Below are 13,642 nucleotides of genomic sequence, written 5' to 3' on the forward strand. Positions count from 1 at the left end.
CACCTTGCTACTTGAGTAACCCAAAAATTCAGATTTTTCCTGGCTATTTGTATAATTACTAATCAGTCACCAAGATATGGATAATGGCCGGACCATTCAGTGGATAAAGCACTGGCAGGATGGCCACATGCAAGAGTTGCAGTCAGTGGCCCCATGTCCATGAGGAGATCAGTGACAAGTGGTGTCCCTGAGGGGTCAGTCCTGGGGCCAGTGCTGGTCAATATCTTTGTCAGTGGCGTGGACAGTGGGACCAAGGGCACCCTCAACAAGTTCACTGATGTCACCGAGCTGTGTGGGGCAGCTGGTATGCAGGAGAGAAAGGGATGGCATGCAGAGGGACCCAGACAGGCTGGAGAGGTGGGCTTGTGCAAACTTCCTGAGGTTTAACAAAATCAAGTGCATGGTCCTGCACATGGTCAGGCAATCCCAGGAACACCCACAGTTTGGGCAGAGAAGTGATTGGGAGCAGCCCCGAGGAGAAGAACGTGGTGGGGGGTGGCTGACAAAAAACTCAACATGAGCTGACTGGTGTCACAGCCCAGAAAGAAAGTGTTGTCCTGGGCTGCATCCAAAGGAAACTGGCTAAAAGGCTGATAGAGGTGATTCTTCCACTCTGTGCTTTTCTCATGAGACACCACCTGGAACACTGAGTACAGTGCTGGGGCTCTCAACATAAGGAGATGAAACTGTTGGAACAAGTTCAGAGGAAGGTCACAAAATTGATAAGAGGACTGGAGAAGCTCAGAGAACAGGCTGAGGAGGTTATCACAGAATATATCCTCAGCCAGAAGGGTCATCAACTCCAGTTCCTGGCTGTGCACAGCACCAACCCCAAGGCTCACACCATGTACCTGAGAGCACTGTCAGTACATTTCTTGAACTCTGCCAGGCTTGGGGCTGTGACCACTTCCCTGGGGATGCTGCTCCAGTGCCCAACCACCCTCTGGGTGAAGAAAATTTTTGTAATATCCAACCTAAACCTCCCCTGACAGACCCCCAGGCCATTCCTGTCACTAGGCACCACAGGGAAGAGATCAGTGTCTGGTCCTTCTCTTCCCCTTGTAAGCAAGCTGTAGACTGCTGTGAGATCACCCCTCAGTTTCCTCTTCTCCAGGATGAACAGACCAAGTGGCCTCAGCCACTCTTCATATGGCTTTCCCTCTAGATCCTTTAAAATCTTGATTGAGGAGAACTCAGCCTGTAGAAGAGAAGATTGCATGGAGATCTTGTAACAGCCTTCCACTGTCTGAGAGGGCCCTAGAGAGACTGGAGAGGGATAGGACAAGGAGCAAGGAGTACAAACTGAATGAAGAGAAATTTGGGTTGGAGATACAGAAGAAATTCTTTACTGTGAGGGTGGTGAGGCAATGAAACACGTTGCCCAGAGAAGTTTCAGATCCCCAGTCCCTGGTTCATGACCAGGCTGGATAGGGCTTTGAGCAGCCTGGTCTAGAGAAAGGAAGGAAGGAACCCCCACAGCTACAGGGTAAGAACTACATGATTTTTAAAGTTTCTCCAAAAGAAAACAATTCTATGATTCTTCATATATCACTGACTAATTTAGATTTTCATTTTAAACCTATGCTTTTTATAATATTGAGTGACATTAGTCATGCCATCAAGGGGAAATAGATTTTTTTAGCTCAAATAAAACAGTTAAGTATTAGGTAAAGTTAAATACCCTTTAATAGCTCTTTTAACTTTTTTCTTTTAAAAAAGTGTTTTTCTCTTCATTTTTTCTTTCTTTTAAGGCATAGTAGTAATGCATCAACATGATTTCTGGAGGAATGTAATATTTATTTAGGGCTTTTTCCTCTGAACAGACAAGGTCTTTAAAAACCCCTCCTTCCTAATTTTCATAACTATAATCCATGAAAACAAACATCTTTGTTTCATATTCTGTTGAATCTGGAACAACTTGGCTCCATTACTGTGAGGAACATAGCTGATTCCTTCCTTTTCCAAAAAGTAGCAATGTTACAAATTAAACTGGTGAATGAATCTCCCTAAAGTTAAATACATCCAAATTGTTTTGGCTTTCAGCTGGTTTATTGTGTAATCATCCCCTTATGTGATGCAAGTGAGAGCAAAGAAAAAAGGAAGTGGAGATACAGAAGTGATAAGTTTTTTTGGAATAATATAATGTGGAATTATGGTGAAAACTGATGCAGTTCCATAGCAGCATGGTTTATATGGGTTTGTCATGAACAGAAAGGAAATTTACCCCAGGCACCTTAACCTTAAAAAAATCTCAGAGGTGAGGGAATTATTGGAAGGGATGCATTATTTTTGGAGATCACTTTAAAGACTGAATACTGAGTTTATATGCATGAAAATAATTAAAAATTGTATACAAGTATCATATATAATTAAATGCATAGTCAAGAATTCTTAAAGACTAATTAATTACATTTTTAAAGTACTGGGAATGTATGAATTAAAACCTCTCAATTTGTTGCCTGCATGTTTGTCTTTTATATCTTGTTTTTAAAATGTCTTCAATTACACGAGGATATCAAGAGTTCTGAAAAGTCACTCACCTTCAAAAACTTTTCTACCCAAAGTCTTTAATTATTTGTTTTATGACATGAATCTTTTCACAGAAATCAAGTACAATGTGGTGTCAAAACAAAGGATTAGGACTTTATTTCTCCTTCTATTTATTTCTTCTGTATTCCTTATATTGACTACTGCATGTTTAAATAAGCCTTGCTTTCTAACAACTAAAGCAGAGAATAAGTAAAAATGAAACCATTCCCATCCAGAAAACAAATAAACAAAAAATTGCAAGGATCTTAGTTTTAGTTTTTGCCATAAGCACAAGAAGGGTTAAGTAAAGGGTTTTATTTTTGGTCTACAGACACAATGTGATTTTAACTTGCCATCTCACATTTAGAAATAATTATTCAAGGGCCAAGTGGAATCTTCATTCAGAGTTGTGTTGTGTTTCACAAAGAAAAACAATGCATGACTGCTTCCGAACTAGAAAAGCATTTGAGCCAAGCTTTTCAAAAATTTTTAAATCGAGATAGTCAGATGCCAATTTCTGAAATAAATCATTCTTCTGACAATTCCATAAGTTTGTGACATCTCACAGAAGGCGGGAAAAAGGGAAGTGAAACAGACAACTCTTTAAATCTCAAGCTACTGATGGATGTGAAATTTCATTTCACTTTCCACAATACACAAACACTCAGTGTCATTTTGAAAAAGAAATCTGGGGGAAATGGTTTATTTCTATAAAGGATTCTGTATGCATTGGTATGTGCCTTAGAGAATCCTGCTACCAGCACCTGAACTTAAAACAGGCTGCTTTTTTCCCTTTACACTAGTCCCGTACACAGGATATGAAAGAGATACACTGTCACAGACCAACGACTGCTAAAGCACATTTATTCTGCCTTTTCTTTTTTTTTTCAGTTTAACATTTTGAGAGCAACAGCCCTTTTGCTGAGTAATGTGTGTATTAGAAGCAGTCTGAGCTTTCTTCCACTGCCAGCCATAAAGTTACTGTTTCAATCTGCCTCCTTACACCCAAAACCACTGCTGCATACCTCAGGCTGATTCTCTTACACCTTCACAGCTTTCCACATTAAAGTGCTGCGATTCTCTCTATCAAAGACTTTGGAGCTAGTTCTGAAGAATGAAAGTAGTGACATTCAGAATTAAAGTGAAAATCTTCAAGACTTTGCTAAACTAACAACTGAAATTAAGGTTCTGCTGGCAGTATTTAAAATTTACATGTCTAGGGAATGGAAATGCCTGTTTTATACTGGTGGGACTGGACTGACATGACAACTTTACACTCTAACTTCCTACAATAGAGGGTACTCTGAGGGGCTTCTTTTTGAAACTTCTGACACTTGCAAGGAATGGCAAGATGAGCTACACTACCCTATGTGTAAAACTGAATCCTCTGCCAAAACAAGACTGACATCTCAAAGCCTCTAAACAGATCTTTATGAGGACCAGTGGCCTTCTGAGGGTGCTTTTCTTTTATGTTTCTTTTATGTTTTGTCCAAACTTATTTCAGTTCTCCCCATCTTCTCCTCCTGTTTGCCATGGGGTTCATCTTGTTTAAACCACTCATCACAAATACAAAAATGCTGAACTCTCGGGATCAGACCTTTTCCAACTTGGAAAATCCTAAAGCACAATTAAATAAATTTTTGAAGTTTGCCTCAATTTCTCAGGAACTGCATGGTGTAAACTCAAATACCATCCACATCACATGTACAATTGTCTTTCCATCTTTTTTTTTTTTTTTTTGAGAACAGATGATCTCCACTAGCAAGAACTATCAGTTTCCAAAAAAGGAAAACCAAAACAGACTGACTCTTCAGTTAAGAGGTGTATGATATGATGAACAGGAAAATGAATAGGAAATGTTTCCTATACTTCCTATAATAATAACAGCAACAAAAAAGCAGGGAATACTTAAGTGGGAAAAAAACCCCAACCAATTAAAACACAGCCAAGTTGCAGAATTGATTGTCTCATTGCATAGGGGAGCAACGAGAGAAATTCAGGATCTACAGATCCATTACAGATTAGTAAACACTAAGAGCAGACCATAACTCAGGAAGCTCTTAAATTACTGCTCTCCAGTGACAAGAAGGGTATGCCAAAGGAAGACTCACTCTGTGCTCTCTTATTATTCTTTATCCATTCATTGCTACCTAGGTGAACTTTTGGGCTAGTCCAGCAGAGCATTTCTTATATCAAAAGCTACTTGGCATTTTTAAGAAGTATAAAGATAAGGATTAACACTTCACTGACAGTAGGGTAAAGAAGCTTTATGGAAAAGCTAAGGCCACCAGCAGATTAATCAAGTGCTTGAACTGGAGTAGTAGTCCTTATTTTCAGTTTCATGCAGACCAGTGCCATTTCAGAGTCTGAGTTACAGAGGCAGTTTGGAAAGTGTAGGGAACATAAAGACAACTTGTTATTAAATTTAACTGTTTCAGGAATTTTTCTAATGAAATGTTTTCTTATCAGTGAGGCTGTTTTCATTAAATCAATTTTATCAAGAGAAATTTCAATTCTATGAAATATTCTTATTGATCAGAGAAAATTTTCTCTGATCAATAACATCATAAGACATTTTTTAATTCTTTGTCTGATACAAGTTGTAACATCTCAACATGACATTTACAGCAACTTAATGCACTCTGCTTTAATGTAATTCAAAACCAATTTAACTTCCTTTTCCTAGAAAAGTTGGCATGATGGCCTCTCTTTGGAGCTCCTAAAGCCCCCACCTTTCATAGAATCATAAGTCCTTCCTCAGAAAATTATGCATTTCCTCACATTATGAAGGCAATAATTCCCACCTGCCCATCCAGGAAGCACAAAAGAGACAAAACTGCCTGTTCAGGGAAAAATAACTTGGCCAAAGCTCCTAATTCTTTTGGGTAAATAACACACTAAGGCTCCTAAACAACAGCACCTTGAAGATGATATGCCACAGAGGCAAAATGCAGGTTGAAGGATCAAAACTCAGCTCAATGTCAACATTTCCAAAAAACATGAGAATTTCTACTATTAAGAAGTTAATTTCAACTGACTTCCACCCAGAAAAATGCCCCCAGCCGACCCCTAAGGCTCCTCCCAAACCCTTCAAAAAAACCAAATCGAGTTTGTCAGAAATTCCATGTTGAAAATTCGAAGTATTAGCTAGCTCTTCACAGAAATGTTTCATGAGGACCTTGATGTTTGAAGGTTAATTAGCTTCCCGTCAGGCAGAGGACCTGAAAACAATACTTTTAGGAGCAGATAGCCACCACACAAACCCGGATTACCCGACCCCAAAAGAGAGGTGTTCCACCCAGTCTCAGCACTTCACACCCTCAAAGGAATTCAATGATACCCCAACACAAGGTGATATTCAGGAAATCACATACCTGGGATACCAATGCCAGAGACCTGTGACAAGGCAAAAGCCTTGCCTTCTAAAGTAAAACACAACCCCCCACCACATACACTTTCATAAGAATGTGTTAAAAGTATCACGATAACTGAGCAATGGTATCTAATAAAATTTTCCTTTTGGAATGGCTGCTGGTGCTCTTTAGAGCATCCCCAAAAATAGCATAAGGTTTTTTATCTACACAACAATCCAGCTGGAGAAACAGATTCAGGTTTAAAATGTCACAACAGACAAAAAAAAAAATAATTTACACTTTGTTTCCAGTATCATGTTGCATCACTATTGATCAAAATCTGTGCCATGCAGAGGAGCAGGAAGGAGCAGCCAGGTGCAGGAAAAGTGGCATCTGTGCTAACTTATGCCAACAAAACATTAATCTTAGCTGTTTCATTTAGGGCTGATGGAACAGAAAGAAGGTCTAAAGATGCTTACAGGCAAACTGTTGTGCTGCAAGTAAATTATAAACAATAACCAAAACAGGCCGTCATCATTTCACTGATACTTTTTCCCAACACTCATATCAATTATAAGGATATTGCAGCTCCTGAAAAATCACTTTAATTACTTTAATCAGTGGAAAGCTAGTTATTATGAGAAATAACTGGATTATTTTCCTTTAATTATTTTTTCTGCCAGCTAAGATGCATCACAAAGTTTTTTTGTTTACTTTGAAATGAAGAACTCTGCCAGTAACTAGAAGAGAGAACCAAAACAGAGAAAAAGGTCTTTAAAAAGGATAGCTGGGTGCAGCTCAGAGACCTCGTTGCTGGGTTTGATGGCCTTTGCAGGCATCAGATACAGCTCCCACTGAAGGCAGCTCTTCTCTGGAATTGCAATTTCTCCCTTCTCCTTGATGTCATTTCACAGCGCTTATGATCTTGAGAAACGGCACCACTGAGCGATCAATTACAATTCTCTTGTGCAAATACCTTTGGAACATTTTGTCTCACTTTCTCAACAAGTCTTACAGCCTGATTTTATCTTCCCTATCTTCTTTTCCTCTCTTCCTCCCCACAATCAACTGCCCCCTACTAACTGAGCCCATAGAATATTAAATACATTTTTTAAGTGTTGCAATGTTCGCACCGATTCAGCAAATCAAGTCAAAGCTTAAAGAAGGTCATTTCACCACATCACTATTTCTCAGGTTCTCCTATTAGGGAAGTTTCCTGACAAGTAAAGTAAACTATTACATGTTCCTATTGGTCCCACCCCGAAGGTGTCCCAGACCCTTCCCTTAGGAGTAGCACTGGAGTTCATCTGATCTCAGAGGGAGGACATAGGAATTTTTTACCCCCCCATACTTCTTAAAAATGCTATAAAACTCACCAGCTCTCCGAAGTATCTCATGACTTCAAAGCAGCTCAAACAAGGCAGGAAACTGGAGCTTGGGATGGGTCAAAGGGAGACCTCCAAAAGTCCCCATTCAGCTCAGACTCAAAGGTGCAGCTGAAATGCACCTGGAAGCCACTGAGCTCCATCCTCTATTGTCTGGGCACCCGGGTCCAGCCCCTGTAATTGAGGACATTTTCAATCCAAGAGTCTCCTGACTCCTGAGTCATCCTACACTTTGATGAGCAGTTAACGCCACATTTGCTTTCTCAATTAAGTTCGAATTGTGTTTGGTGGGGTTTTTTTAGTGTGGTTATCAGAAAAAAAACACCCCATAACCTAACAACTGCAGACAGAGAATTAGAAATAAACTAAACCACACCAAATAGAAAGCCAACTTTAAAGGAGAAAATAAAGTAGAATTCAGGTACTGCAAATGGGCTAGAACAAAGTTTAGCTGGCTCTTGCTCAACCTGCTTTTTAAATTTACTTTTCCCACTCTATCCTTTTCTTCATCTAGCCACTAATCAAATTTACTTTAACTCAATTTTGTTCCCACCTTCATTCCTATTCCTTTCAACTCCCCAGGACACACACACACAATGGGAATGAATCAAATCAATTTAGCGAGAGCTGCTTCTCTGGTTCAGTTCAATAATCTTTTTACTCCTCTTCAGCCATATCTGCAGCTCCCAAAGATTCGAGATCCAGTTTTGTTTCTCTTTCATTACATTTTGGGAACAAATCCTTTATGATTCAGTTTGTTCTGTTCTTCTTTACAGGTACATCCTTCCCTGCTGCACCAGGTAGGTGCTTTAATAAGAACGAATAAATTCAGAGGCATGGGAGGGGCGGAACAGATTGACTGGAATTAAAAAAATCCCAAACCAACACAAACAACCTAAGACCACCACAGATGTAATCCTGGTTTCAATCAAGGTTTTCTGCTGGTTTGAATCTTACATTTTAACAGCAGCTACATCCTACATTTTAATGAAAGGCCCACTTTTGATGGTTGGCGTTGCATAATCAAAATGATAAATTCCATCTTTTAAGCATAGTTGGTAGGTTTTTCTGAACAGGACAACACAGTGTGACGTTAAAGGTGTGAAAAGATTTAACTGCTTATTTACTCAGTCAGGAAATGCATCATTCGTAGACCTTAAAGAATTAAGGAAACTCAGGGTTTTATTTATATATATTTTAAAAGGATGTAAACTAAAATCTTGCTACAATGAAGCTTACATTTCTGATTGTTTATTTTAGTATTATTTAACTAATAATTTAACTAAATAAATTGGTTATTTAACTAAAAAATAGGTTATGCACTTAAATACTTGATTTTTTAAATTTAATAAGCATTATATATACTTAATTATAAATCATTTTAAGAAGATAATCAGTAGCAGGGAGCTAAACTTGGATTTGCATCTATGCTTCAAGATTTTGGAAGTAAAATATCTGAACCCATACCTATTCTTTTATTTAGATAGGAATATTTAAGACAATGATTTCTGCAATGAAAAATGCTTTCCAAGCTTTAAGTAAGTTATTCTATTGACAGCTGAATAATCTGGAAGGAAGGTGTGCATCTAGAAAAGGTTTGCCACTACTGCTAAGAATGGATTAGGTACCTAAATTTACCTGCCCACAACTCATTCAGTGATGTAGGTTTTATGGTAGAAAAACACACAGTATATTTTTCTGCTGTTTCCTGTACCTTGGAAGTTATAGAGAGTTCAGCCTTTATTGGATGTGTCATATTTTAAGTAAGTTTTTCAATGAAGTTCAATACTTATTTAAAATACACCTAATCATATAATTACTTATTCAGATTTTTATATTAATCTGCATAATTTTGCTTATTTAGCATAATATCCTTACCTTAATGTTCTGTCAAGAATAATTCTTTTTAATTCCTCAGATTCAGTTTTCTTACAGCTACATAAGAGTTACTATATCTGTTAAATGTTATTACTTCACTGCCTGAGCCTCTCTCCAGAGAAAGAGAAGTTTTAGTAGTAAACATTGCCTAAATTAAACTCAGAACAAATTCTAAATTTAAAGAACAGTTTTGGCCATTTTTTTTTGACTAGCAGTGAGGATCTGCTAATGCACAACAGCTGGGGACAGCTATTTAAACCTAGGAAGCCAACAGGGAAGTATGTCAAGGAACATCAAGAGCCCCAAGCAGAGTAATGCTTGGGGCTCCTGGTTCAGATAACCATTTTCAGATCTATGAATCAACAGAAGCTTCTTTTACATATTATTATGAAGTGTATCAAATACATGCACACCTTTTTAACTTCTTCTGGCCTAAACATTATGTACAAGTTTCACATGTAAGAAACCAAACAATTTTTTGAATCTATCTTAAAATTGTTTGGGAAAAAAATAAATACCCAGTCTAAACAATGGTTGGTTTGCTTGAGTATGCATTTTCCACATAAGTAAAAGTTGAAGGATTGGCTCTGTATTCTTTCAGAAAACATAAATGGACATCCTACTACTTAGCAAGACACCAGCATTTACTTTATTCTGAATTGTTTCAATTTTAAATACCTAGCTTTGTACTTAGCATTGTGGTTCAATCACACCAATGCAGTTTGAGATTTTGCTGACTACCAACAACACTAATGCATCAAACTCAGAAGAACCAGATCGTACTGTGACACCAGAGGGAATCTAAAAAAAATGCTCAGCTTGGCACCTGACAAACAACTTGAAATCCTGCTGGTAAGCACTCAGTTACATCGCTGATCCAAAAAGACTGAAAATACAGTAAGAGAAAGAAAAGAGTAAAGAGTACAAGAGGGTCAACAGAGTGTACAAATATTGTACACTCAGAAAAAGAGCATAAAAGACAACTCCAAATCTCATGCTGTGTTCAGTTCTTAAGGTGGAAGAATAGGTGGTATTTTTTTTTTAATAATGGCGTAAGGAAATATTGTTTGAGAATAAGGATTCAAGCAGAAGAGAAGAGGGAACAGTGTGAAAGAAGCCAAGAAAAAAGAAGGTGAGGATTAGGATAGCACAAAGGGTATGAAGGTTGCACATAGACAGTATTGTACAGCAGTAGTGTCACCAAAGAGACAAGTAGGTGACTTTTTAGCACTGCATGCAATAACAGTGACCTAGAGTAGAAGGTGGGAGCAAAATGGCCAAATGGAAAAGCTGGAAAAGCACTGTGGTTGAAGAAGTGGGCTACAGCCCTGTGAGCACAGCAGTTGCCTGGCTGATGCTCCACAGCACAGTGCTTTGAGACACAAGTTCCTGGCTACACTCAGTATTCACAAAGGATCAAATATGTACTTAAGCTCCAGTGAAGACTGTGGTCTAGCAAATGGGCTCAGACTACAAGTCACACTCAAATTTCACTGAAGTCTACACAAAACTCATCTGCTCAAGATGTGTGTAAATGTAATTTAAGCAATTCTGAAAAAAAAATTGGAAAAGGGCGATTTTGAGAAACAGAAGTACACCACTACTTAGTTTTTCTCTCAGGCTAAACAAGATTTATTTCTGCACAGTGAAACTGGACAGCATTGAAACAATAATCTTCTTTAAGTATTGCCTTCCAGAAAGGTGTTGTTTTTTGTCAAGAAAAGCTTTTGGATATTTTGAGGTATCTTTACAGTTGTGCAATATATTTGGAACACCTCCTTCCCCCCTAGCAGCCATTTAAGGTCTGAATTGGAATTCTCAACATAAAAGAATGGTTTTCATTATTTGTCTTGCAGTGCAATTCTTACTGTGATTCCAAGTTTAAGGATCTAGTGTAGGTATAAACAGGTAGATGGACAATTACATTTCATCAAACTTTCCCATAATCTGGCAATGACAGAGATTTAGGTACCTTCCATCAATCTTCTGTGCCTTCTTTATTAGGAAGGGTTTTTTGAGCAATATTCCTTCACAGCACTGAGTGCATTTTGAGAACACGGTATTCTACAGAAGGTTTCTCTGATTCCAAGAATCAGAGAATCAAGCTTCTACTCTGGAAGCTTATAAACAAACTAATTCTTAAAGCAATTACTTGAAGAAATGAAGTTTTCTTGGGAAGGAAATAGAAGAGTAAGGTTCAAAAGCCCTATAAACTGTCTGAGCTAGCAGGACAAAACAATTATTTATAACACTGGAAAACTGAGAGCCTTCCAGGCAGTTTTTGCCACCTCTCCATGTACATTTGCTGCCACTGGGACACAGTATTTCTTTCAGAGGATGTTTAAACTCAAGGGCAGAATTTAAGGAGGTACTAAGTGCTAGCAGTGGGGATGTAATCTAGTACTCTGACTTGCTCTTGGAGGAGGTCACTGACCTGCCTTGGAGAACAACACAATTACAAAGCATTTTGAGGCCAATTTATTCCTTTTGAAAGCAGATGAGGAAAGTGTGAAAGACTTTCTTCAACACTTTGTTTTCTTTTCTATGAAAAAACTTTGAAAAATACGTGACAAGAGGACAAGACAAGGACCATTTACAGCCAGATGCTCAAGCTGAGAATCCATTCTACTGGGAATGAACAGAAGCCCTTGAATGCAACTTGCAGAAAAGCGTTCCTCTGGGTGACCTGCTACCTGCTCTTCCTTGCTTTGCTCCTTTTAGGGACTTTTTTTTTTACTTAAAAAAAAAAAAGGAAAAAAGGACACTGGTATAGTGATTGAACAGATGCATACTGTACTCATTCATAGAACTAATTCTGCTGTAATTCAGCAGAGAAGGATAATATTTATATTTTAGCTGAATTTCTGGACCTGATTCACATCTAGCCATAAAAACACATTAGCCACCACAGTGGAAGCAGCCCTGGAATAAAATCCCAAAAAAACAAATGTCATCTCCTCCCTCCATCCCCACTGGAGTATTGACTTAATACATACAAAACTATGGCCTAACAGGCAGGAGAAACACTGGTTTTACATCAAGAGTAGAGAATTACAGGGAGACTTAAGACTGACATCACCCCAGTCCTCATACAAACCCTCAAAGAATCTGATCATCATCATCCTCTGCAGATTTCCAAAGAGCAAGTAAAAAGATCACCTGGCTTCTTTCCAGGACTGCCAGTTTGTCCCCCACATAGACAGCAATCAATATCCCAAGAAGACTGGACTCCTCACAATAAATCCTGTCCCACAGGGTTCCTTGTCCCTCTGCTTTAGAACTAAGCATCCTAAGCCTCAGCCAAGCAGGCCGTTGTGCTGGACAATGTCCCCAGAGATACACCCAGGCAAGCTTCAAATGCAGGATTAGGCTGTGCTGTAAGACTGTATCAGACAGGGGACCTGATGGGAGGCTGCCTTCAGCTTATCATTTCTAAACATCAACCTGACCCTGCTCATGCTGGGCAGTCCAAACTTGTTCTTTTATGTTGCTTTGTTTCTCATACCAGGGAAGGGTTTAGGCACATGTTGGTTTACAACAAAGGATCAAAAAATCATGTGTCTGAAACATTAACCAGAATTCCTCCAGAACTGTATTCCGAAAAAATTGTCTGAGGCATTTTTAGAGCAGGCTTGTATCAGGAAATAGCAACTTGCTGGACTGAGTCCTACACATCACTTGTATTTGTTTGAGATACCCCTGCTGATAGCAGGCCTTGTCAAAGTATCCTCTGTGTCAGCAAGGTACAACCGAAGGTACCAAGTCCAAACGGCATAGAGTTCTTTTGATGTATGGCACAACCAGGACCTTTCTGAGAAATACTTGTGCTGGGTGTTCTTGGGAATATGAATGGGAAAATTTACACACAGATAGCCCTGAATGGTAGGACTGATAATGTAAAATGTGGTTCTCTGAAAGGGGCACAGGCCCTGAAGTGGAAGGTGATGTAAATGAAAAATTCCACCCACAGTGATGATGTCACTTTTTATTATTTTGTTGGGGGTGTGTGGTGGTGTGCTCCTCTCAATGTACCCATGTCTGAGCCTTTTCAAAAGTGGGTTAAGTGTTTTAAATTAGATTAAAATCCATCAAAGCAGAAAATTCTGGTTGTATCAGAAGGATCAATGTTTGTATGGTCAACTAATTTCCAAAAATGAACAGCTAAAAGGAACTGGTAAGAAAGTTATGAAAATTTTCTGGTTTCATTTCCATATATGCACCTCCATCCAGGTATCCATTACCCACATATCCACATAGTAACAAACAAACCTCCCAAAAGGAAGATTTTGCTGTTAGAAGAGGTGCAGAGGATGAACACTGCTGCAGCTGACAGTGACTACAGAGTTCTGAATGTATGTGCAGATTAGCACTATGTACCACAAGAAAAAAACCAGTCTACTGTCTAACGTTACTGTCAGTGCTCTCAGAACTGCTATTACCAGGACAACAAAGAGACCTTTCTCTTTTCATACAGTTGGTTTTCAATTGCTCAGCCCA

At 38.7% G+C, this 13,642-nt stretch overlaps 1 protein-coding gene across 5 annotated transcripts in view; it reads right to left on the reverse strand.

The window, feature by feature from the left end:
* The window catches only part of CDYL (chromodomain Y like), a 104,039-nt gene that overhangs the window by 68,993 nt on the left and 21,404 nt on the right, over positions 1–13,642 (reverse strand). Inside the window, exons 1-2 of one of the 5 annotated variants that reach the window (XM_058810278.1) lie at positions 7,259–7,352; positions 5,708–5,750 (exon numbers count right to left, since the gene is read on the reverse strand). The exons of 3 other annotated variants lie outside the window; for them this stretch is intronic. Coding sequence is in view for 1 of the 2 variants with exons in the window: in XM_058810257.1 (XP_058666240.1) it covers positions 7,259–7,279 (21 nt within the window). In the remaining variant the exon portion in view is untranslated. Of the gene's footprint in view, positions 1–5,707; positions 5,751–7,258; positions 7,442–13,642 lie in introns of those variants that run through there. One more of the 5 variants, XM_058810257.1, reaches the window with a different exon arrangement.

The sequence above is a fragment of the Ammospiza caudacuta genome, chromosome 1 (assembly GCF_027887145.1).
Source record: "Ammospiza caudacuta isolate bAmmCau1 chromosome 1, bAmmCau1.pri, whole genome shotgun sequence".
Classification (NCBI taxonomy): domain Eukaryota; kingdom Metazoa; phylum Chordata; class Aves; order Passeriformes; family Passerellidae; genus Ammospiza; species Ammospiza caudacuta.